General features: G+C 46.1%; 13 protein-coding genes across 13 annotated transcripts; 5 read left to right on the top strand and 8 right to left on the bottom strand.

The window, feature by feature from the left end:
* Positions 1-26: 26 nt before the first annotated feature.
* PHATRDRAFT_48745 (predicted protein) lies at positions 27-1,238 on the bottom strand (the record flags this gene model as incomplete). The annotated part of the gene is made up of 1 exon (XM_002183263.1): positions 27-1,238. Exon 1 carries the CDS (start codon positions 1,068-1,070, stop codon positions 27-29), a length of 1,044 nt encoding a protein of 347 aa, XP_002183299.1. The 5' UTR covers positions 1,071-1,238.
* A 266-nt stretch (positions 1,239-1,504) lies between these two features.
* Positions 1,505-2,098, bottom strand: PHATRDRAFT_15393 (predicted protein; the record flags this gene model as incomplete). The annotated part of the gene is made up of 1 exon (XM_002183262.1): positions 1,505-2,098. The coding sequence occupies one exon, from the start codon at positions 2,096-2,098 to the stop codon at positions 1,505-1,507; it is 594 nt and encodes a 197-aa protein (XP_002183298.1).
* Positions 2,099-2,781: 683 nt separating this feature from the next.
* Positions 2,782-4,296, top strand: PHATRDRAFT_48744 (predicted protein; the record flags this gene model as incomplete). The annotated part of the gene is made up of 1 exon (XM_002183390.1): positions 2,782-4,296. The coding sequence occupies exon 1, from the start codon at positions 2,815-2,817 to the stop codon at positions 4,294-4,296; it is 1,482 nt and encodes a 493-aa protein (XP_002183426.1). The 5' UTR covers positions 2,782-2,814.
* A 188-nt stretch (positions 4,297-4,484) lies between these two features.
* On the bottom strand, positions 4,485-5,603 carry PHATRDRAFT_39288 (predicted protein; the record flags this gene model as incomplete). The annotated part of the gene is made up of 2 exons (XM_002183261.1): positions 4,485-5,176; positions 5,300-5,603. 2 exons carry the CDS (start codon positions 5,601-5,603, stop codon positions 4,485-4,487), a joined length of 996 nt encoding a protein of 331 aa, XP_002183297.1.
* Positions 5,604-6,083: 480 nt separating this feature from the next.
* PHATRDRAFT_29821 (predicted protein) lies at positions 6,084-7,650 on the top strand. The gene has a single exon (XM_002183389.1). It carries the CDS (start codon positions 6,141-6,143, stop codon positions 7,560-7,562), a length of 1,422 nt encoding a protein of 473 aa, XP_002183425.1. The 5' UTR covers positions 6,084-6,140; the 3' UTR covers positions 7,563-7,650.
* Positions 7,651-7,690: 40 nt separating this feature from the next.
* Positions 7,691-8,605, bottom strand: PHATRDRAFT_48742 (predicted protein; the record flags this gene model as incomplete). Its single annotated transcript, XM_002183260.1, has 1 exon — positions 7,691-8,605. One exon carries the CDS (start codon positions 8,603-8,605, stop codon positions 7,691-7,693), a length of 915 nt encoding a protein of 304 aa, XP_002183296.1.
* Positions 8,606-9,813: 1,208 nt separating this feature from the next.
* On the top strand, positions 9,814-11,031 carry ACT1 (actin/actin like protein; the record flags this gene model as incomplete). The annotated part of the gene is made up of 1 exon (XM_002183388.1): positions 9,814-11,031. The coding sequence occupies one exon, from the start codon at positions 9,814-9,816 to the stop codon at positions 10,945-10,947; it is 1,134 nt and encodes a 377-aa protein (XP_002183424.1). The 3' UTR covers positions 10,948-11,031.
* A 202-nt stretch (positions 11,032-11,233) lies between these two features.
* Positions 11,234-12,537, bottom strand: PHATRDRAFT_29812 (predicted protein). Its single transcript, XM_002183259.1, has one exon. The coding sequence runs from the start codon at positions 12,447-12,449 to the stop codon at positions 11,316-11,318; it is 1,134 nt and encodes a 377-aa protein (XP_002183295.1). The 5' UTR covers positions 12,450-12,537; the 3' UTR covers positions 11,234-11,315.
* Positions 12,538-13,478: 941 nt separating this feature from the next.
* PHATRDRAFT_39283 (predicted protein) lies at positions 13,479-13,841 on the bottom strand (the record flags this gene model as incomplete). The annotated part of the gene is made up of 1 exon (XM_002183258.1): positions 13,479-13,841. One exon carries the CDS (start codon positions 13,839-13,841, stop codon positions 13,479-13,481), a length of 363 nt encoding a protein of 120 aa, XP_002183294.1.
* A 642-nt stretch (positions 13,842-14,483) lies between these two features.
* On the top strand, positions 14,484-15,962 carry PHATRDRAFT_39282 (predicted protein; the record flags this gene model as incomplete). The annotated part of the gene is made up of 1 exon (XM_002183387.1): positions 14,484-15,962. The coding sequence occupies one exon, from the start codon at positions 14,484-14,486 to the stop codon at positions 15,960-15,962; it is 1,479 nt and encodes a 492-aa protein (XP_002183423.1).
* Positions 15,963-16,057: 95 nt separating this feature from the next.
* On the bottom strand, positions 16,058-18,155 carry PHATRDRAFT_39281 (predicted protein; the record flags this gene model as incomplete). The annotated part of the gene is made up of 2 exons (XM_002183257.1): positions 16,058-16,087; positions 16,170-18,155. 2 exons carry the CDS (start codon positions 18,153-18,155, stop codon positions 16,058-16,060), a joined length of 2,016 nt encoding a protein of 671 aa, XP_002183293.1.
* A 109-nt stretch (positions 18,156-18,264) lies between these two features.
* On the bottom strand, positions 18,265-19,740 carry PHATRDRAFT_48737 (predicted protein). Its single transcript, XM_002183256.1, has 2 exons — positions 18,774-19,740; positions 18,265-18,676 (listed from the first exon to the last, which is right to left on the bottom strand). Exons 1-2 carry the CDS (start codon positions 19,541-19,543, stop codon positions 18,451-18,453), a joined length of 996 nt encoding a protein of 331 aa, XP_002183292.1. The 5' UTR covers positions 19,544-19,740; the 3' UTR covers positions 18,265-18,450.
* A 281-nt stretch (positions 19,741-20,021) lies between these two features.
* On the top strand, positions 20,022-20,947 carry PHATRDRAFT_48736 (predicted protein; the record flags this gene model as incomplete). Its single annotated transcript, XM_002183386.1, has 2 exons — positions 20,022-20,750; positions 20,826-20,947. Exons 1-2 carry the CDS (start codon positions 20,111-20,113, stop codon positions 20,945-20,947), a joined length of 762 nt encoding a protein of 253 aa, XP_002183422.1. The 5' UTR covers positions 20,022-20,110.
* Positions 20,948-23,716: the final 2,769 nt, after the last annotated feature.

The raw sequence follows: 23,716 nt of genomic DNA, 5'->3' as shown, positions 1-23,716 counted from the left end.
CAAGTAGTGGCTCAAACCTCTCACTCTTAATAATCCAAAACAAGATTCAACTCCTCAATGTTGACTTCAATGTCTCCCATTCCAATCAATGAGCGTTGCGTTTCAGTACTGTACTCAATTTCAGGTTCTGGAAGGGCGAAATTGGCCTTGACCTCTAATTTGACGTGACCGTGATTCCCATCCAAGGGCAGTTGCTTCAAAAGCGTAAAACCTTCCATGACGTTTATCGGCGACAGTCGCTCGGTACGAAAACCCACACGGGCGTAGGCCTTCCAGGTTTGTAAGTCAACCGCGGCCCGGAAACGCAGGCGCGTAACCAGGTCTTCGACGGCCCCGACGCTGAGTTGCCAAGACTTGGAAAGCTGCAGTTCCCTACCTGCTAAAGTCAGTTTGCCGCCAATAATGGCGTCTTCCCAGCTAGATCGAAATTGCCAAACCCCGAGCTGAGTGTTAAAGTCCGCACCGAGTTGAACGACGGTTTTGAGCGGACGAAAGGTTTTTCGAATTTTCAATGTTGTGGTGGGTTCCACACGACATTGAATTTTGGGCCAATTCTTAACATTTGGTGAAATCGATGCAGTCCACCAGTCCGCGACGGGCTGGAAAAAGCTCTGAGAGGATCGGTTAGACCCACGTTTAAAAGACGCTCCTCGGCCATTGTAACTACGGGATCTCCGATTGCTGCTGGGGCTAAAGAAGGACGAAGGGGGAGCGCTATTCAGACCATTCACCCGCGGTGGCGTGGAGGTACTACTCGAGCCGGGTCTGAAAGGTAAGTCACGAGAGCTTACATTCCGAATGGTCGACCCTGGACCACTGTTACTATTCTGATTCGTTGATAATGGTTGCGAACCGCCAAAAAGAGCAAACTCGCGACCCGTACCGACGATCCCAACATCGTTGTCGTCATCATCTCCGTGATAAGGCGTCGACATTCTCCCATTGAATATTCCACTGGATTGTGGCGAGGAATTGCTCCAACTGCCACCACGAGAAGCATAGACAGTGACTTTTCTGAAATATACAGTTCCGCAATACAGAATCGCGAAGATGTGACATTTCCAAACCATTTTGGACTCCCGTTTGTACAAATGAACTGCTCTGCAAGTAGATTGCGCTGAGCGTTACTCGAACTGCACAAATACGACGATGCCTTGAAGCAGTGAGGAAGCAATTTTTATCGATGAAGGCAACTAGAATTGACGATGTTTGCTTTGCAATGTCCGGAGTCCGACAAGAATCTTCTACAGTGAGACACGACGAGCTCAGTCAGGCTTGATTGGAAAGATACAATTCGAGGTCGCTGTCAGGGAACTGGCTGTGGCAGGAAGGAATGAAATCTTCCACGTGGAAGTCGATTTATCACCTCTGCCTCCTATTTGATCTGACGAAGCCGTCAAAACATAAGTACGTTGGCGTTACACGATTAGGTAGGAACCGACAAAAAGGGTTCCGTTGATTAAAAAGTAACACATTACAAAATGATGCTACCATTGTGTACGAGCTAGACGAGCTTGGCCGCAATCGAGGCAAAGTGCTTTCCATGAGTTTCGGCAATCTCCTTCTCCAGGTCGGTGGGTTGGCGGCTGCCGTCGACACCAGCAAAGGTTCCACATCCATACGCTGATGCTCCATGAATCTCTTCAAAAGTGAAAACCTTGGGTTCCACGTATCCCAAAGGGACAAAAATCATACCTTGGTGGGTGAAGAAAGGAACGCAAGAAAGATTTACCGTTTCTTGGCCTCCGCCCATGGTACCGACACTGGTAAATGTACCGGCTGCCTTACCCGTGAGGGACCCTTTCTGCCATAGACCACCGCACGAATCAAAAAAAGTCTTCATCTGGGCTGGGAAAGTTCCGAAACGACCGGAAAGGCCAAACATGAATCCATCGTATTCGAGCATCTTGTCCGGTGTGATTACGGGGAAGTCTGGCTTGGGTGGAGCACCCATTTTGGAAAGAACTTCGTCGTTGAGAGTCTCGGAGACCTGATAGATGTCGCATGTAGCTCCAGACGCTTCGATGCCCTTCTTGACCGCTGCGCTCATGGCGGTAATGTGTCCATAAAGACTGGTTGTTGCAGGTAGGATTTTCATTATTGAGAGAAACATAAGCTGCATCGACCAGTATCAGTGAAATAAGTCTTACCTGTATTGGATGATGGCAATTTTGGTCATTTTTGTTGGTTCAGCGTGTGCGTTTCGATCAACTGCAGAATTGTCTTTGCAACAGACCATTTCGTTTTATGAGCAACTTGTCTCTTTTTCTATCGGCATTCCAAGTGAGTTGGCCTCAGCAATTCACAGAGCGTTTTTGCAATCGTGTTCTGGATCATTCCTGGAACGCTGACTCCCCAGAAGTAGAAATTCAGATATAAATATAAAAAGGATGTCGAATTTGAATTGCCCGATAGGTAGTGTAATGAGCTCTAAAGAATCAGCTCAAATCACCTTCCAGTTAATTATTTACATTTACTGTTGGTACTTTGAGATGGCGGGGAAACGACAACCATCCACCGAGTCGTGATTGGATTTACTGTGACTGAATGTAAAGTAAGAGTGGCCCATGTTTAATGTAAGACCATGTTTAAGACGCTCGCCATAGGTTCTCAAAACAACTCGACATCGATTGGACAATCTCCAAACCCTACAATTTTCTGAGAAAAAGTCATCCGGTGTTCCTTTACTAGCTAGTAGAGGACCTCTGGATAAAATCGGTCGGTACCTGCCGAAACGCAATCAAGTCGAAGATTCCATTCTGCCATTCCTACCATCGTACATTTTGGCTTCTAGATTTTTCAGATACTCGCACAATGCGAATAAAGCGAAGGTCAACCCGGCGGACATGCAGTACTCCCAGGCGTCTCTTTGCAATCTTGCTCTCCACCCCTCTGGCCGTGTGGTTCCTGGCCCAGCTTGTGGGACAAGGCACTGTCACAACGCAAACCCTAGATCTAACAACACTTTTGGCACAGACACAAACTATTCAGGCAATCAGTGCTTCCGATGAGCCGACTCAGAGCTTTCTGGCGCGGGAAAAGCTGGAAGTCTCTATAGTCTCAAACAAGCACCAAGCGGACAACTACATAGATTCCAGCCCAGTGACACTAAAAAGCGCTGCTATGGATTCACCAGAAGACCCGTCCTTCACCGGAGAAACTTCTTCTTTGGCTCGTCACGAAGCCGCCGAACGGACGACATCTGATGCTGGAATCGATCTCACCGACCCGACACTCTATCAAAGCGTGGACACACAGGGCGACAGCTCCGCTGCTACCGTTATGGGTGTCGCGACTGGGTACGATTTGAGCATATTCAAACGCTTCGTGGGAAGTCTGCGTAAGACAGGGTATATAGGCCATATTATTTTGGGATTGGCTCCGGATGTAGACTCCGAGATACTTGAGTACTTGGCGTACCGCAACGTGACTACCAAGATTCTCCAATGGACCGATTGTACATACTTGGACAACTCCAGCACAACCAAAGACATTTTCAAAAGGACGACATGCGCGGCTCCCTATCCGGATATCAAAATTCGATGGAGTCGCTTCCCTTTGGCCCGAGACTGGCTACGCGAGTGCACATCTTGTACAGGTCCGATACTGGTGATGGACGTCCGAGATTCTTTGTTTCAGGTGAATCCGTTCGGGCCAGGATCCCCTGTAGTCCGAGGCTTGCAAGTTTTTGAAGAGCACAAGAATCGGACAACTCAGCATTGGCTGACGAAAGGGCCAATTTTCGAGTGCAAAGGCGTGTCCTACGACGAAACAATGCTTTGTTCTGGAACTACCATTGGTACGCGTGCCGCCATGCTAAAATATCTCGAAATTATGTACGAGGAAATGAAGGATTGGATCTCGCACCCACGCTGCCGATTTAATATGAATGGTGATGATCAGAGTATACACAATCACCTCTTTTACTCAGGACAGCTTCCGTTCGCCACAGCTAATGAGAATCGACGGGGTGGGATCGTCAACACTGCGGGCTTTGAGGGCGCTCAGTTGGTGAAACAACACAGTGCTACGATGCGGGCTCGGCACGGCATAACCCATGGAGATGCAATGTGGAAAGCCTTTGACGGTGCATCTGGAAAGCGTTGGATAGGTGCTGAGTTCAACATTTGTGATGATGAAGGATACTTTACGGAATTTGATGGCTCAAGATCGCGCGTTGTCCACCAATGGGATCGCTTTGGAAGGCCTTACATCAATTTATGGCTCAATCACCAGAAATGGCTAGTGGAAGATGAAATACCTAGCAACAGGTCTTCACATTTATCTGCTGCCTGAGAAGGTATGGCACTTGACATTCAATGTCTCGTTTGCCCAAGCATCTATACACAACAACTGAATTGAATGGTTGAATGTGGAGGACGACCTTTCTAGCGACTGGTCTCCGTATTCATCCGCTGCCTGAAGTCATCATACTTTACAAATTGACTGCCCCCTTTTATCTAAACATACGTATGCAAAAAAGCTCAATGGAATGATTGCTGAATGGTACGACATTGTGCTTCAAAATCTATCCATGAGGTAGATCCGCAATAGCTTAAAGCATCTTCCCATGTTCGACGTTTATGAACGGCATCGAGATTTTGCGCTTTATGAAGAAGAGAATAAAAAACTTCCATTTCATCTCGTAGAGCACAACACATTGTGACGACGGATGCCGCCGAAAGATCCTCATTTTGGAATTCGTACACCTCGCTTCCGTGGGCGACTTTGGAACCAGCCATAGCTCCAAATCGACCAGTTCCTCCTAAACTAAGATCCAAAGCTTTAAGATCCTTCCACATATATTCCATTCGCACAACAAGCACATCTTTCTCTGGATACCTTGCTGCTGTAGCTTTCGCATATCGTCGAATGTTTGCCGTCATGTGTGCCACTAAAGACTCATCTTGGATTGCAATTCGTCCCAGGATGGTGTCCCATGCGAGAACGTTGCATTTGTCTTTCGGATGACTCAAAGCTTGTGCCCATGCTTCTGCGCTGGAGAAGCAAACTCCAAAAAAGTGACCGGCCCAACTGGTAGGATCATTTTTAATGGAATGTGCCGTCAAGCAGCTCGCCTTTGTTCGTTTCCCTTCAGGGCAGTTTTGAGGATCAAAGTTTCGAAACCATGAGAGTGTACGATCCAAAGGGTGACGCAAGCTGAACAAGAATGCATCTGCATCATGTATAGCAGTTTCTTTCACAGATGCCGGCCGAATTTTGAAGCAGTGAAAATAGCTTTTGACTGAAGAAGACAGACGACTTTGCGTCAAATTCCTATAGCATCTCTTCCGTTGACCTTTGTTTGCTTTAGTCCGACATGCGATCTCTAGAACACGCTTGATAGTCTCTCCGCCCGATTTTCCGACGTGCACGAACATGATGCTTCGATTTGCCATTACTTCCAGATCGTTATCGTTGCGTTGCAGCCTGTAGCCACCTTCGAACGTAATATTTCGATGGATTTGAACATGCGTTGAGCCTTGGTTTCTCGTGCCGTCTAAGACCATGGAAGCATTGAATCCTCCCGTAGCCGCCTTTTCGTTGTTGCCAGCAGGTAGAAGCAGCCAGCTATAGGCAGCTTTGTTAGCAGGCGATTCCATCTCCTGCTTGCAAGAGAAAAGGTGTTGTTGCAACGCGAATAGGAAGGAAATTCCCAAGCAGCAGGACCTCCAGAAGAGAGAACATTTTAAAAGGTTAGGCCTGAGAGAGAGAATCAGCCTTGCAGGACGAGCCATAAATACTTCAGACTAATGATTGTGCAAACGAAGAGCCGATGAACCAAGTCTATATGTAAACGCTGATAAGGCTTTGTCGTCAGGTCCTTGTGGTGACCGGGAAATAGAATTTCCCGTCGCGTTTTCAAACGTCCTCGTTTGCGTTTACACGAGTCATCGAAATTGCTTTTCCTTGAAATGCGAAAGGCATTTCCGGGTTATCTTCTCATTGAGACTGGTATTGACAATGAAAAGAAAATTTTCCGAATCATGAAGGATCCAACAAACGAATTGCAAACCAGACAGCCGAAAGAGAGCGGAAGACCAGGATCAGCCTTGAACTGATATGAAATATCCTATGTTCACCTTCTCCTTATTCGAACCACCTCATGCATCCTAGTCCACTTTTTTGCTCTGGTATAAATGCGTAAAGCCATAATCTCAAAGAATGTATTGTGCGTGCTGTTTCTGTTGTGCCAAAAATTGACTGCTTCTTTCTCCTCCTGGGACGATCTCGATAAGCTTCCACTACCAGCATGGTACAGCGAAGCTAAATTCGGCATTTTTGTGCATTGGGGAGTTTTTTCTGTTCCTGCGTACAAAAATGAATGGTTTCAAAACAATTGGCAACACTTCAAGTACGAAGACTACGTTGCATTCGTCAACAAGACAGAGAGGCAAAATTTCGCCTACCAGGATTACGCCCATCGCTTTCTAGCCGAGTTGTATCGACCCGATAATTGGGCGGACACTTTTGCGGCTGCCGGTGCGCAGTACGTTGTACTCACAAGCAAGCACCACGACGGCTTTTGCATGTGGAATTCGACCAGCATTCCGACGACTTGGAACTGGAATGCTGTTGATATAGGTCCTCGACGAGACCTTTTGGGCGACTTGTCGAGTGCAGTAAAAAGAAAGAAAAGCCCCCAATCTGGAAAAAAACTGCGTTTCGGAATTTATCATTCCCTACTCGAATTTTTCAATCCGTTGTACACGTACGACAAAGGAAACAATTGGACGACGCAAAATATGGTGGACCTGAAGGCTTTGCCGGAGCTGTACGATCTCGTAGATAGATACGAGCCTCACTTGATGTGGTCGGACGGGGGCTGGGAAGCCAGTAGTACATATTGGAAGTCAGAAGAGTTTATTTCATGGTATGCTCTTAACAGCACCGTTGGAAAAGAAGCTGTCTGGAACGATCGTTGGGGCACCGATACTCAATGCAGGCATGGAAGCTATCTGACTTGTCACGATCGTTACCAACCCGACGGGCTCGTCGACAAGAAGTGGGAAAAATGTATGACGATCGATTCTACATCTTGGGGTTACAGTCGTGTTTCCGATGTTCTTCAATACTTGAACACAACTCAACTCGTACATACACTTATCGAGGTCGTGGCGCTGAACGGGAATCTCTTACTAAACGTCGGGCCCTCCGCTGATGGAACAATCAATCCAGTATTTGTAGACCGGTTAATGGGGATAGGAAGCTGGCTGTCAGTGAATGGAGAAGCAATCTATTCGTCGAACCCGTGGAAAATTTGTCAAAATGAGACCAAGTTCTCTGTATTCTACACGCGAAGGACAGATGTTCTGTACGCTCACATTACGGAATGGCCAGAGAATAGTTTGTTGCGACTCGACTGTCCTGTTCCAACAAAATCAACCCGGGTGAACATGCTTGGCTTGGACGACAGAAGCGAGATTTCCTTTTCTTTGAACGGCAATAGGTCAACTGGAGAGTCCATGGTTGTACAGCTGCCACTTTTGACACCTGATACGATTCCTTGTCAGCATTCGTGGGTCTTGGCAATCTCAAACCTAGCAAATTTATACAAATGAGAAACCTTGCCGTTTAGCGCCCATGGTCCGAATTAATTTTGTTGCTTACAAAACAATTTGACATAACAAACAGCACCATTTGTTTAACAAATCCCTGTGAACTATACTTCTCTGGCAGAAAGGACATTCTACAAAGTTAGAACAGTGTCCTTTCTGCCTCTGCCGTACGCTTTCATTTCTTTTTGTAGGTCCGCCAACCTAAACTTAGAAATGTATTCTCGCCGTATGCTTCCAGGATTTCCAGGATATCCCATACTTGGGTTCTTAAAACTAAAGTAGAAAAGAGCCCGACTTTGATTTGAGCCATTGGCGCCTCCACAGTGTAGCGTTCGTGAATCATACAGAGCACAACATCCTTTCGGCAACGTTCCCAGAACACCCGGTGTGCTTCGAAGCAGCTTGTCCTTGGCACTTTCACCAGAACTACAATCCTCGTCTTTGAACTGTTTGTGTGCCACCATGGAGTTTGTTCCTGGTAGCCATGTGGTTGGCCCCATATCAATTTGTATATCTTGCAAAGCGATAAAGCATGTGTATAGAGCTGGATCATCGTTCAAATACGGGGTATCGGGATGCATCACTTGGCGTTGGCTTCCCGGATCCGAAATCAGGCAGCTTAGCTCATAAAGCACTGCATCTTTCCCAAGCAAATTGGAAATTGTGTGACCCACTGGGCTGTGCTGAAGAACGCTGCAAAGAGAATCGGCTACGATTTTGGATCCCAGCGGAACCGTGAGATCGCAGCGATTCTCCTTCAACAACACGTTGGCGAATCGCTCGATGGGCTGAATGTCACCACTTTCAACCAACTTTTCTGATTCAGACCGGAGATCGTACAAGAATATCCGGAGTTCGTCGGCGGTCTCTTTCGACAAAACATTGTCGATACGAACTACTCCCTCTGTTTTCAATACGTCGGCATGAGCTTTACCCTCCACTTTTAGCTGGGAATTTTCCCCTCCTTCCTTTCTACCGCCAAATCCTCCACTTGAGCCTGTACCCTTCACAACGTTGGCTTTTAAAGGATCAACCACATGCGCCATAAGTGAACCTTCTCTTTCCCCTCGTCGCACGAGAATCGCTTCCTGCTCCATATACAGTGATGGAATCTCATTTCGCGCAATTCGAAGAGCTGTTCTGGGCCCACTTGCAGTGCTCAAACACGCTGTAAAAGACTCACAAGGGACACATAGGAGTATGATCAAAAGGATCGCGGGGTTTGCTGTAATCATCCTGATTTTAGAGAATTATTTCGATTTGCGTGGGACCCGACCGCGTTGTTACTCTGAAGAAGCGATGAGGCAATTTGCAATTTCGACGTTGCAGTTATGATTCGGTAGACTGACAAAGGACAGGCGTTTGACTTTTAACACTTTGGCTTTCCAGTCACGTCAGACTACTCCTAGAGTGGATATGCCTAACACCCCGTTCACTTTTACAAAAGACTGAGCTATGGACCGAGTGAATGTATGAAACTTTACTAGATGGCTCCTAGGGCAGGGCAAAATACTTAATGTAAGATCCCTTTTTTTGAAAGTAGGTATTTTAGCTTCTCGTTTACAGCTATTGTTAGCTGTATTAGTTGCCCTGCTGAAGTAGGTAGTAGCCTCCAATTTCCTAGCTATGAATTTTCTTTTTGCATCTCACGCGAAATCTGAGAAGGACTGGCGATGAGTTCAGCAAAAAAGCGCAAATCTAAGCAAACGACAGGATTTCGTGCCGTACCATTAAATTGGTATAGTGCTTCATCTTCGCGTGTATTGCTACACGTATGGCTTCGAAATCAACAATGTCTGTAAATTGACACTGATCTGTACGCTTTTGGTACTAGGTAGTTTCCTGGTCAGATTTCTCTGTTCCCATTTTGATTGGGCAGTAATTTTTTGCATCGGTACGTGAAGCTAGTTGATAGATAAATACGGTTCGAAGACGATTCACTGTAAGCATTGGAATGAATACGTAGTAGTGTTGTAACAATGTCCCAACGTACACTTTCAATTCAGGGGGACACGGATGTACGACGGGGACCACAAGGGGATCGTTTCTTCAAAAGAGGGTCATTTTAGCGGTCATCGCCGAAGCTTTCAGAATTTGCGAAAACGGTCATTCCAAGCAGGATCCAACGCAACGTTTTGGACAGCACCAGCAGCCTCACAAATCTACCGTGACGTAACTTTTGCCTTGCCAAGCGAAAGTTCTTCCTGTCCTTCGCCTTACACCGCCGTATTCTTCAACACCTCTCTATCCCATCATGGCTGACGATGAAGATATCGCTGCCCTTGTCATTGACAATGGTTCCGGAATGTGCAAGGCCGGATTTGCTGGTGACGACGCCCCTCGTTCTGTCTTTCCTTCTCTGATCGGTCGTGCTCGCCAGCCCGGTATCATGGTCGGTATGGAGCAGCGCGACGCCTACGTTGGAGATGAGGCACAGGCAAAGCGTGGTGTTCTTACGCTGAAGTACCCCATCGAGCATGGTATTGTCACAAACTGGGACGATATGGAGAAGATCTGGCACCACACCTTCTACAACGAGCTACGTGTCGCCCCTGAGGCCCATCCCGTTCTATTGACTGAGGCTCCCCAGAATCCCAAGGCGAACCGCGAGCGTATGACTCAGATCATGTTTGAGACGTTCAACGTGCCTGCCATGTACGTCAATATCCAGGCCGTCCTCTCGTTGTACGCCTCTGGACGTACTACGGGGTGCGTTCTCGATTCCGGCGACGGTGTCTCCCACACTGTGCCGATCTACGAAGGGTACGCGCTTCCCCACGCCGTCATTCGTCTCGACCTGGCCGGTCGGGACTTGACCGACTACCTCATGAAGATCCTGACGGAGCGTGGTTACTCTTTGACTACCACCGCCGAGCGCGAAATTGTACGCGACATCAAGGAGTCGTTGTGTTTCGTCGCTGTCGACTTTGAGGAGGAGATGAAGAAAGCCGCTGAGTCTTCTGCTCTTGAGAAGTCTTTCGAACTTCCCGACGGTAACATCATTGTTATCGGAAACGAGCGATTCCGTTGTCCGGAGGTGCTGTTCCAGCCCAACTTGACTGGTTTGGAAATGGACGGCATTGCCGACTCCACCTTCCAGACCATTATGAAGTGCGATGTCGACATTCGCAAGGATCTGTACGCCAACATTGTGCTCTCCGGAGGAACCACCATGTTCCCTGGTATTTCCGAGCGCATGTCGAAGGAGATCACTGCTCTCGCCCCTGCCTCCATCAAAGTCAAGATTGTTGCTCCTCCGGAACGCAAGTACTCTGTTTGGATTGGAGGGTCAATTCTCGCTTCCCTTTCTACTTTCCAGAGCATGTGGATCTCGAAGGAAGAGTACGATGAGTCTGGGCCTTCTATTGTTCATCGCAAGTGCTTCTAAGCTACTGAGCTTCATAGTTACAGTTGGTTCTTCAACGTTTGTAGGAGGTGTATTAATCTTTTATAACGCTGCCTTTATATGTTCGCTTTCTTCCAAGTAGAGAATTAACGGAAATCGTCGTCGGTTGAGAATAACGCAGAAAGTCCTTCGTTGTCGAGCCGTAAAGCAGCTGGCTGCTCTCATTCTAAAAGTTCACGCTCTGCACGTGCGATAACGAGGGGATACCGTATACAATCGTCTTTGTACTGGAAAAGATCTTCTCAAAATGATTGGAAGAAATCGATTTCACATATAAAGGAGCGTTATAAAAGATTAATACACCGCCTACAAACGTTGAAGAACCAACTGTAACTATGAAGCTCAGTAGCTTAGAAGCACTTGCGATGAACAATAGAAGGCCCAGACTCATCGTACTCTTCCTTCGAGATCCACATGCTCTGGAAAGTAGAAAGGGAAGCGAGAATTGACCCTCCAATCCAAACAGAGTACTTGCGTTCCGGAGGAGCAACAATCTTGACTTTGATGGAGGCAGGGGCGAGAGCAGTGATCTCCTTCGACATGCGCTCGGAAATACCAGGGAACATGGTGGTTCCTCCGGAGAGCACAATGTTGGCGTACAGATCCTTGCGAATGTCGACATCGCACTTCATAATGGTCTGGAAGGTGGAGTCGGCAATGCCGTCCATTTCCAAACCAGTCAAGTTGGGCTGGAACAGCACCTCCGGACAACGGAATCGCTCGTTTCCGATAACAATGATGTTACCGTCGGGAAGTTCGAAAGACTTCTCAAGAGCAGAAGACTCAGCGGCTTTCTTCATCTCCTCCTCAAAGTCGACAGCGACGAAACACAACGACTCCTTGATGTCGCGTACAATTTCGCGCTCGGCGGTGGTAGTCAAAGAGTAACCACGCTCCGTCAGGATCTTCATGAGGTAGTCGGTCAAGTCCCGACCGGCCAGGTCGAGACGAATGACGGCGTGGGGAAGCGCGTACCCTTCGTAGATCGGCACAGTGTGGGAGACACCGTCGCCGGAATCGAGAACGCACCCCGTAGTACGTCCAGAGGCGTACAACGAGAGGACGGCCTGGATATTGACGTACATGGCAGGCACGTTGAACGTCTCAAACATGATCTGAGTCATACGCTCGCGGTTCGCCTTGGGATTCTGGGGAGCCTCAGTCAATAGAACGGGATGGGCCTCAGGGGCGACACGTAGCTCGTTGTAGAAGGTGTGGTGCCAGATCTTCTCCATATCGTCCCAGTTTGTGACAATACCATGCTCGATGGGGTACTTCAGCGTAAGAACACCACGCTTTGCCTGTGCCTCATCTCCAACGTAGGCGTCGCGCTGCTCCATACCGACCATGATACCGGGCTGGCGAGCACGACCGATCAGAGAAGGAAAGACAGAACGAGGGGCGTCGTCACCAGCAAATCCGGCCTTGCACATTCCGGAACCATTGTCAATGACAAGGGCAGCGATATCTTCATCGTCAGCCATGATGGGATAGAGAGGTGTTGAAGAATACGGCGGTGTAAGGCGAAGGACAGGAAGAACTTTCGCTTGGCAAGGCAAAAGTTACGTCACGGTAGATTTGTGAGGCTGCTGGTGCTGTCCAAAACGTTGCGTTGGATCCTGCTTGGAATGACCGTTTTCGCAAATTTTGAAAGCTTCGGCGATGACCGCTAAAATGACCCTCTTTTGAAGAAACGATCCCCTTGTGGTCCCCGTCGTACTTCATGTACAGAATGCTACGTAAGCAAAACTTGGATTAGGCGGAAAAAGTGAGGCTGTCCGATCGTGGTTGAAATTGAGGATGGCGTTTCCATCCTTGGAACACCATACTGACGACTGGAGAACTATTTACGTCCCGAAAACTATTTGCTCCAATTGAAGGCCAGTATGAACAATGGATACCTAAACCTTACAGAGTGAATCCCGTGCGAACTGTGTGGTAGAATCTCGTTAGCGCCAACACGTTTCCTGCGAAAAATAGTACGCTAGTAGAATTATAGAGATAGCTCATATTCAGACAAGGAAACAAGACTGAAAAGATAGCCACGACAAAAAAGTTCATGTTGCAAGAGGTCGGGATGGATGCCAGAGTCGCCCTAGTCTGTATGCTGAAATTAATTGTTTCACATGATATCTTTAAGTTCATTCTCGCAATTGCTGGTCTTGCTGGAAAAGGCAGCAGAAAGAAAGGCGCATCATGGACAATGAATCTAACCCATTTATATTGGCTAGCTTATTTTCATTGTACATTCATTGTTAACTCTTTTGCTTTCAACATTCCACTCTCATTGTTGACAGATTATTGTCAATATCCTGTCTATTCCACAATTGTTCACAAAGCCATATGGAAAAATATAAGCTGCTAGCTTGACACAGCTCCGGAGCCCGATGTCAGCATCAAATATACTTTCGTCGACATCCTTACAATGCAATGCACCTTGATTTACAATCTTTGATTATAAAAACGTCAAGTCGCGACTTTGCACTTTCTACGCTCCTCGGTAGAACCTTCGCTCAAGAATTTCCGCGCGCACGACCGGTGCTGCGTAAAAGGTCTGAGCGGCGTGTTGCTCGTCGGACGGGAGACTGGTGATGGACACCACGGACCCGGCTCTGATCCGTCCCTGGACCGAGCAGTTTAGTGTTGCGGACAGCCACAATTTTACCAGGTGATGCTCCATGGGTCTTGCCAAAAAGCATGGATTTCTCGACGCCGCCTATCGGTTGGTGTAGACTCTCGCATCGCTCGCGAGCTACGCCACGATCCATGCTACGCTTCATCTTCACGCTCATACCAAAAAGTGGGCGCTCAACCGTCCCTTTTGACTCGGCTGCCGCTAGAATTAGTGAAAAGATGACTACGAGAACCGGTTTCATCTCTTGGTTTCCTTACAGTGTCGTTACGGTGTTTGTTGAATCGGGCCGCGGGGCAGTGGGTCGTTCGCAATTCCAAATAGGAAACAGCGTGACTGACTGTGACGCTCGGTTTTACAGTTGGCGGGTGGGGATAGAATCCAAAGAGAAACGTCTGGTTCGCGGTGTGGTAACGTGACCTCGATCGTATTGTAAGTCAGGTGTCAAAACGCACTGTCAGCGGTTGCGTCGAACATCCGCAGACATCAAATCAGAAGGAAGATTGGTCAGAAATATCGCTAGGATAAAAAGTGACGTCATCGATTCATATCCAAAAGTTCAAAAACTTCCGTACTCGAAATCAGAATTCACGTCAGGACAACAGTCGCGCAAGAGAGTTGCAAATAAGTTGGCTCCAGAAGTGTGGAAGGATTGTTCTTCTCTTCCACCGCAGCGGGTTGATTTTTATTGATCAGCACGATGACAAGAGGAGGGTCAGGAGCACCAAAATCTTTAAATCCGAATTCGACCCTACGAGAAAATGAAAATGGTCTTCCATTTCGAGCGAACAGGTATATAAGGATGTCGAATCTCCAGCAAACCCAAGGAATTGCTTTTGAAAGCTATCTGTCAGGACGCTGGTCTCATTGTTACAGTGGCCTTCATATGTGCAATACTTTTAAGGAATGGCATACCAGTGCATTTTTAAGGTTACGTTTGCTAGTTGGACTATTATTTCTGCTTTCGGTCGGCGCCAATTCAAGCCCAACGTGGGATGAACTCGATGCGAGGACGAACCCTAGGTGGTATGACGAGGCGAAGTTTGGTATTTTTATACATTGGGGTCTCTTCAGTGTTCCAGGATATCTGTCTCCATGGTATCAATCCTACTGGCAGGGACACTGGGAAGGGCCCTACGGGAGCTGGAAGCAATACGACTCCTTTGTAAACGAGACGGAGCGATCGAATTTTGCCTACCAGGATTACGCCCATCGTTTCTTGGCAGAGCTCTACCGACCGGACTACTGGGCAGACGCCTTTGCTAAATCTGGGGCGCAATATGTTGTACTTACAAGTAAGCATCACGAAGGATACTGTATGTGGAACTCGACCAATATTGCTACGACTTGGAACTGGAACGTCATGGACACAGGACCACGTAGGGACCTCTTGGGAGATTTGTCGAAGGAAGTTAAGAAAGCGGTCAGTCCCTATACCAATCGTACTTTGAAGTTTGGTATCTATCATTCCTTGCTGGAATGGTTCAATCCCCTTTACCATCATGATATGAAGAACAACTGGACTACTCAAACGATGGTGGACTTAAAAGTTCTGCCAGAACTGTACGATCTTGTGAAGCGCTACCAACCCGACTTATTATGGTCCGATGGAGCTTGGGAAGCAGATAGTACATACTGGAAAGCAACGGAATTTTTATCCTGGTACGGATACAACAGCTCGGTAGCGGAGACAGCTGTCTGGAACGATCGTTGGGGTACTGACGCCACGTGTGCACATGGAAGCTACCTTACTTGCAATGATCGCTACCAACCTGATAGTTTTCAAGAAAGGAAATGGGAAGATGCTACGACTATGGATACAAGCTCTTGGGGATACAATCGCAATGCTACCGCGCAGGATTTTATGAGCGTCAAGGAGCTCATCGATCAATTGATTAGGGTGGTGGCTTACGGTGGAAATCTGTTATTGAATGTTGCGCCTGCAGGCGACGGTACGATCCACCCGTTGTACATTGACCGACTGATGGGTATAGGAGAGTGGCTGGGCGTGAACGGTAGAAGTGTCTATGGCACAAGACCCTGGAGCGTTTGCCAAACCGAATCAGACTCGAACGTATTCTATACGAGAAGCAACGAAAGTTTGTTTGCACATATCACCCAATGGCCAGCAGAGAGTGTCCTTGTTCTAAAGTGTCCTCATCCCAGCTCTCGAACTAAATTTCGAATGTTGGGATTGACAGAGGCCTCTCTAGAATGGAAGAGACAAATGCATACTGAGACTTCAGGATTCGATGTAATAAGGCGATTTCCAGACATTGCCATTGCACTTCCCAAACTAACTCCAGATATTTTGCCATGCCATCACGCATGGGTCCTGGAAATCAGTGAAGTAGAAAACCTGTAGGTAATCTTTCTAACCGGGGCGAGAGAGAAAAAATGTAAGCGTTCACCGTCTCAATATATTTTCGCAAAGTCCATAAAGAATGGCGTGATATCGTCTCATTCCTCGATCGGGCGGCAAATCAGGATCTGTGCGGAGTGGTTTCAGATGAAAGGATACGCTAGAATCTGATATTTGTGCCAAGCCTTCGGGCTGCGCAATCCCATGAACTGTTTCCAAAACTTTTGGGTGCCAGTTTCCTTTTTTTCTCTTTGTCCAAGAAGCGTGATAGTCCACGCCCCAAGGATGATAGCGGGTCTCATTTTTATAATCGTTTGTATCCATACACTGAATTCCAACTGACCGGAAGCAACCTGCCATGATTCTGTCCTCCTGAGCTGATGTCCAATGCGGCCAGCACTGTGACTTGGGAAAAAGCTCTTCTACCAGCCTTCGTAGAGCTATACGATTCAAAGTGTAGCCACTGCCACCTCCGCAGTATCGTCTTTGGAGGTCTGCGTGGTCCGCAACTGATCCACCTAAGAAGAGAGGAACACTCTGGTTCCAGTGTTCTTTCCAATTTCCCGTAGCAACAGCGTATTTTAGGTTCTCGACGATGACGTAGTGGTCATCCCCACCAATATGGAAAAAATCGTAGTCGTTCAAGAAATGGTCAAAAGCATACTGCCACATAGCCCTGACTTTCATCCACAAATTATCATATAGCTCCGGACCTTCGTGCAGTAAGTTGATTGCTCCTAAACTTTCGTCGTTTTTTGTTGAAGCTGCAAAGAACCCGTCGCATCCTTTGCCCCATGTCTCTACTATTGAGCGCAACTGCTCATGGCGACTCTCGTGGGTGTAAATCATACACAAGATTCGTTTCTCTTGAGACTGCTGCGCAATCTGGATCTTTCGCAAACCCCTGTATCCCATGTGTCCTTCGGTTCCTGTTCCGAAGGGGGTCTCACAAACGGATTTGTGAAAACCTGCAGGAAAGAAATCAAACGCTGGGCCATGCTTGCGCAGTAAAGTTACATCCCGAACATCTCCATTCAGAAATCCGAATTTTTCTCGCCATTGGCGGTCGCATGTACCGTTCAGTATTGATTGAATTCGATACAGTCCCACGGCCTGTTGCTCGAATGTCGCATTGGGCGACAGTAGCAGCTCGGCATACTTCTGTGGATTTGGCATTTTTGCTAGCAGGCCTTTCACACATCGTGTGCCCGTGTCTGAGATCACTGATTGTATCCATGTAATCAAATTGGAATCTCCTGATGTAGACTCTTTGTTCTTGAGATAGACGTGAACGAGTTCATCGACGGCAGCGCGGTTTAAAAACTCAGTTCCAGGGCAACTCCCTCGTGCATGAACCTTTTTGGGAAACTCCCAAATATTGTGTATGTATGTTCGCAGCGCTAACGGATTCTTCCTTGCTAAATCGGTTCCGTTGCGCGTAAAGGATAGGCGAATCTGGGCATTGGATCCGATCAAATAGCGCCCTGGTTGAGCAAAATAAAACCAATCATACTCATTTCCGACTTTGTGCAGAATTTGCTGAAGTATTGCCCCCGCTCCATCTCTATATGTAGGGTCTCTCTCGTTTATCCAATACGTCTGGGAACTGTAGCTTACCAGCGGCGTATTGCGGCTTACTACGAGACGACCATCGCAATTCTTTCCATACGTTTCTACCGCAGCGTTCTGAAGCTGAACCGAAGGAAATGAAGGAAATACGCATAGAAGTCGTTGCCCTTTCGCTGAACTTTCATTCATCTTGATCTCGCGGATTCTGAGAAGATTATTGTAGCCCATTGCACTTCCCTCAGCATTCTCGGCTTGGCCAGGATCTGTGTTACATGAAGAAAAATTTGCGCGATTACGCTCTGATGCGCGCACTGGTCCTTTACCACCCACGGCTTTCACAGCAGGATTAAAAGCAGGAGCCAGCTTAAGCTTTATCCAACTCTCTTTGGTGTTCGTTTTAAGAATTATGGCGAAGGACCTTCCCTGCCTCGCAGTCGTTAGGAGTATGATAACTCCGATGCCAAACAAAATTCGCCTGAGAGGACCCCTATTTCCGAGAATGCGTTTGACCAAGTAACAGGCGATGCACCTGAGCCCTTGAGCTACTCCTTGCTTACAGCTGCTACTACCCACGTTACCCCGAAGAGCGATCGATGCTTGACTGTGAGTACGATGCCATGGACACATTTCGCTGAGGGATCGGAAGGCGAAACGTAAAGTGAGAGCCCGCAACTTCAATCCGCTATGATTAAAACCTCTTGGGCCTAGTGTTTGGTTCGAGGAAACTGACAGTGAGGACAATTTACTGTCTGTCTATATAAGTCTGCCTGTGAAATCGGTTTTTACCATTGCATTTTATCCTCCAAAGCCTCGCAAATTAAACTATAGAGAACTTTCAAATCCGCAAGTAGCGAACTGCGTCCTGCACTCACTGTCAGTGGTCGCTCAAAGGTGAGTAAGCGAAAGACATGCGTTATCACTATCAGTGCCAGAAGTCAGGATGTAGCTTGACGTATCCAAACTCAACACATGTTCCTTGGGCGATGACATTTGCTTCTTTACTAAACATCGCAAAGTTGTTTTTCCGAAATTCATCAAAAAAAGTGGAAGGCGTCAGCGCACCAGGCCCGGCTCGTCGATCAGGAAGCTGATGCGTCTCAATCAATACCTGCCTAATGTCCAGTTCAATCCAATCCCTGTAGTTCACCCTTCGCAAACATCAACAAGTGAGCAATCCGCGACGGAAAAATAAACCAGACATGTTTGCAATCGGCAATAGAGTGGGGTGAACACAGTCTTACTCACCATTCACAGCCCTCACAATCTAGCTTCAGAACATGGATTGTACGATGTACGTGACCGAGCTCTCGTAAGGTATCCTGAAATGTCTTCATAACTGGTTTGCCGGAAGCTTCTCCCATGGAATAAATATCGGGTACAAATGATTTAACATAGCTGCTTGAGAATCCCCACTGGTGGTAGTGAATATTTTTGTCCTCCACGTCCCTGGATCGTGCAAAAGCTCCCGGATCAAACACATGAATCTCACAATGCGTACCTCCCAAGAGGTGGATCAGGCCGTCTTCCCATTGGTATTTACCTGCGGAGCCAACCGAGTATATCAGACATGGTTCTTCTTTCAAAAGCCGATTAGGATCACAGGTCCATTTCGGTCCATCACCGTGTCCTCCGACCCGCTGAACTTGTGGACAAGTAAAATCAGGTTCAAGATTCTCAACATACCACCTGGCCGAATCGGTTTGACCTTGATTTGGATTGTGGGGATTCGAATATTGAATAAAAATTCTGGCACGTTCCTGCATTTTCCTCCATGCCCCGTCAAGAATATCATCAAAAAAGCCAAAACTTTGCTTGTAAGCTAGCGCTGTTGAAAGCTCAGCCGGCATACCATTCGGCGCGCCGAGGGCATCTTTGCGAATCTCGCTTTCTAGTGAATCCCCGGTCCGAGCAAAGCAATTCCAGAATCCAAAAGAGAGTAGACTGAGAACCGTAAGTACGGGAAGCAACTTTCGCCAGCTACGATGCCTCGCAAAACGAGGTTGAGAAAAGTTCATAATAGACTGCAAGGAGACCGATAATTTTTCGAATGGCTGTAAAGCAAATTTCGACCCGCAATTGAAACTAGATGCATGAGTTATGTCTTTGAGTTAGCTGAGAAGCAAAGGGCCCTGACTCGAACGCAAGGAGTAATATAGACCACTGGAGACAGACTAACAGTAACATTGTCTACGATTGACGTAAGAAGATTTTTCACCACCAAATCTGCCCAGTTGCAAACCGGATTGAGAATGAAACGAACATGGGAAGCAAGCTGGGTCCCTTCCCTTTCTTTCGGACCAGCACTTGAGCGAATGAGGGTTAACAACGGTTATATAATAATAGTAAAAGTATAATTTTATGTCTGAGGTTGGTAATATTTACAAAAACGGTTATTTTCAACTTTCCGTTTCAAGCACCTCGCTATATTCCTTCGAAGTGACGACCACTTCTCGACATGCTGATGTCTTGCTCTATTCCAGTGAACAATCTCGATCTCCAGAGCAAAGCGTTGCCGTAAGCGTTGGATAAAGCCTTTGCACCAAGAAAATCTCACGTGCAAGAGGGAGGCTTTAAAGTGGAAAATGCTTCACAGCCGTCGTCCTCTGTCAAGCGCTGACGGTACTTTGCGGTGGTCCAATGATGAAAATTCCGTTGCGCAAAAACCAATTGTCGGAATGGACGCTTCGAGTAAAACTCCCGCACCTTCTAAGGCTCGTCGAGCCTTTGGCGATATTTCCAATCGAAAGAAAGCAGGCGGGGGAAAGGTGATTGCTCTCGCCAAGCTTTCGACCGTTGCTTCGCAAACAAACGGGGGGAAAGTGCAGAGTGTTCCAGAGACACCATTACAGAAGCGGGTTATAAAAGATTCACCAGCGACGAAACGACGGGTTGATTTTGCGCTACCCTCATCCGTTCACAAGAATTTGCAATTGACCCAACCAAAAGCTCTGACGGACAGCCATGATCTCAGAGGAGCAGATTTTGAGTATTCCTCGACCGACGACATCGAGCATCCAGCTGGGCGTCTTTGGAAAGACGAGCAGGCTTTGCTGGACGACGATTCTACCACTGCTTCAATGGACGAATTACTAAACGATGCTACTAGTGTATGGACGACTTTTAAAGATCAAGAACGTGTGCTTCTGCAGAGAGCTAAGGAGGAACAAGAGCACGCTCTCCTCTTTCTCGACCAACAGTTCCAAGATATGCTACATGAGAGTGGTACGTCGGTTGAACGACTGGCAAATTCACTCCCTTCCCGTTTATCAAATACTCACACTTACATTTGGATCACAGTAAAGCTCAGCTCACCCAACGGGAGCCTGTATGACGCTGCTGAGCTATTGGACATGAAAATTGTCGAAAGTGATGACGACTTCTCGTGCTCACAAACGCGCGTTCTCAATCTATCGTTTTGAAAAAGCACAAGCGTGCTCGTTACTTGATGGAATCACTTCATAAATGATCACTCAGTTGACACCAACGATTGTACCCTCATTGAATCGTCAGCTACTACCCGCGACGCTTTTTTGGCCTTGTAAAAACTAATTTATAAATATGCGCTGAATTAACAATGCCTTTTAGCAAGATGGAATAACAATGTGCTGAATAACAGTATCTTTTATCAGCAGAAAGCTTATAAACCATGTCATCATACCTTGGGTATGTTGGATTTGGGCCATTCACGAAGTGACCAAGAGGTATGACAACCAAAGCATCGGACTCACAGCAAGAGTTCCTTACTGTTAGTGTAGGGAAACTAAAAACTGGAACAACGCATAGGCCGAGCTAGCTCTCTCATTTGAAGCAATTTTTGTTGACAGTGAAACGCTACAGCTGCGGTTTCTTGGAAAGCAGCCCTCTTCCATGGAGATGACAGCAACGTGTGGATAGCTCCGAGAATTATCTATTGACAGTGAAGTGAGCATATCCATTTATTTAAACACACCTCCACACTTAACTGTAAGTAGAGGTTTATCTCATCTTACCCACAATCATTCTGATGAAGACTTTGCTCCTACCTGCCGTTAGTCATTCATTTACAGTAACTGTAAAATAATACATATTTTTTGTTCCTGTTGCCTTCAGTCACTAAAGAGAGAAGCCTCTAAATTCAGTGCTCAGAGGTGCGCTCGCTGTATGGAAATCACAGTTTCCAAAATACAAGTTAGTATATGTACATTCATAGTCAGATATAAAAAAATGCTGGCGTATCATTAACAAATTTTGTCACTTTTTTATTTTCGTGTTTATTTCTAAAGCGTTGGAGATTTGCGTGCTTTTTGTCGGGTCAAAAATTTGGCTGATCAACGTAATTACCAACACAAATATGACAGCACATGATATTGCATCCTTCGCAGCCCGTTTCCATTTCCAGTGGCAACTTTTTAATCTTAAAGAACAGTAGGAAATACACAATGCGATAATTTCCATCTAATGTGAAGAACATTTACTACTATTTCTTTACGTTCCGCAATCGTGTACACCTGGATCGACAAGTCTAAACGTTCAATGCCGAGACTAGCAATACTTCTTCACGGTTGTTGCAATTACAGGGTTGATTGAAGTTACAAACCTCAGCAATTGTCCAAAAAATATCCGTAAAGCATACAATTCAGCTTTGCTTTTTTGCAAAACTTGACACATGCTGTGAGGATGCACAAAAACGTAAATGATACTGATCCGAAATCAATTAAAGAAACATTAAAGATAAATTAAATAATAAGGACCAGACGTCGAAAAAGTTTCATCGGTACATCAACTGCTATTGAACGCGAAAAAATCAATCCATTTGAAAGAATATGTAAGTGAAAGAAAGTCGGAAAACGTTTTTCTTGGGATCGAGTAAAAGATTCTTTCATGGCCCTTTCTTTTGATCTGCATCTTTATCAAATATCACTTCTAACTTAACGTAGAGATAACATGAGGTTTTATCCATGTTAACTACCGAAATTTCTTGCAAAAATCACTTGTGCTGTCTGGTGAACATATTGAAATTTTACAGCAGATCATCAGTACTAGTGCCGTCTTGTATAATAAGCAAATTCCAGAATATTTGTGTCCGTTTGACATCAAGTTTCGATCTTGTAGTCCAAGGCACCAAACAGATTAAGCAGTATAATATTTTGGCTCAATACACGTTAGCTTGTCTTGTGATTCAGAAAGAAATTGGTAATTTTTATTTGTTCTCATTTCGTAAGTCTTTTGGAGAGACATGGAACTTTCAGGTCTTTTGAAAATGCTAATTTACTCTTTTACAACTTTGTTTCAGCTATTGTGAACATGTCTAATTTTCTCTCTGAAGATCTCAAGTATTTTTTGTTTTTCGTTTCGCAAATTTGCTTTTTTCTGCTATCTTTTAGCAAGTATTGCTTCACACACATTTATTGGAAGCTTTTTTCTTACAATTTGTGAAACATAGAAGTTCGTTGGGCAATTGTTATTCGTACAAATCCCTTTGACAGAGATTACAGAGTTCTTTACGTACGAGCCAGTCGAAAACCGAAACTATAAGATACATTTCAGTTTTTATGCCGGTTTTGGACATCGTGATGGAACTCTGTGGGCTCAATTGTGTTCGCATTGTCCATCAGTTTTATATGAGTCTAGTGTATTCTTGAAATTTGAAGTAGGACTGAAAATTTTCTGTGCATTTGTACTTTTTCTAAAATCTTAGTTTACAGGAAAGTGGAAAAAGATTTGTTTTCCAGTACTTTTTGATCTACACTCTTGATTTTGTTTTTTAGTTCAACTTTATCCATTATTGAATAACCTTGTTTACAATTGTAAATATTTTCAACTATGTCCATAGTCTTTGCTTGAACAACAAATTGTGATATTCTATAAAAGGCTGACTGCCTTCTTACACTGCCCCTGATGAAAACTTCTTGTCGGAAAACCCTAGTTCATAGTCAGATGGTTGATGAACTCTTGCTTGATCCTTTTATCAGCACTCCAAACGACCAGCTTTTCTTGGCGCTTGCGATCAAAACAGAGCGATGGAGTTCTGCGTAAAAATGGAGCGACAAGTGACAAAACCACCAAATAGCGTGGAGTCCCTAGCTCTCTTTGCTTGAAATAGTCTAATCCGGCTGGGGGCTTTCGAATTAGAAATCTCCTTTTTGCGACTAGCTACACCTAGTTTGAGGTACTAAATTAGCCGACCGTTTCTCACACGAATTCTGGCT

The sequence above is a fragment of the Phaeodactylum tricornutum genome, chromosome 19 (genome assembly GCF_000150955.2).
Source record: "Phaeodactylum tricornutum CCAP 1055/1 chromosome 19, whole genome shotgun sequence".
NCBI lineage: Eukaryota > Bacillariophyta > Bacillariophyceae > Surirellales > Neidiaceae > Phaeodactylum > Phaeodactylum tricornutum.
Note: the sequence above shows the minus strand (reverse complement) of the source record. Positions and strands in the feature narration are given on the sequence as shown.

Coding starts and splice junctions, on each gene's coding strand:
- PHATRDRAFT_29821 (XM_002183389.1), top strand. CDS start 6,141: ATGCGTAAAGCCATAATCTCAAAGAATGTATTGTGCGTGCTGTTTCTG.
- PHATRDRAFT_48737 (XM_002183256.1), bottom strand. CDS start 19,543: ATGAACTTTTCTCAACCTCGTTTTGCGAGGCATCGTAGCTGGCGAAAG. Junction 18,677..18,773: donor GATTGTGAGGGCTGTGAATG/GTGAGTAAGACT, acceptor ATGTTTGCGAAG/GGTGAACTACAGGGATTGGA.
- PHATRDRAFT_29812 (XM_002183259.1), bottom strand. CDS start 12,449: ATGGCTGACGATGAAGATATCGCTGCCCTTGTCATTGACAATGGTTCC.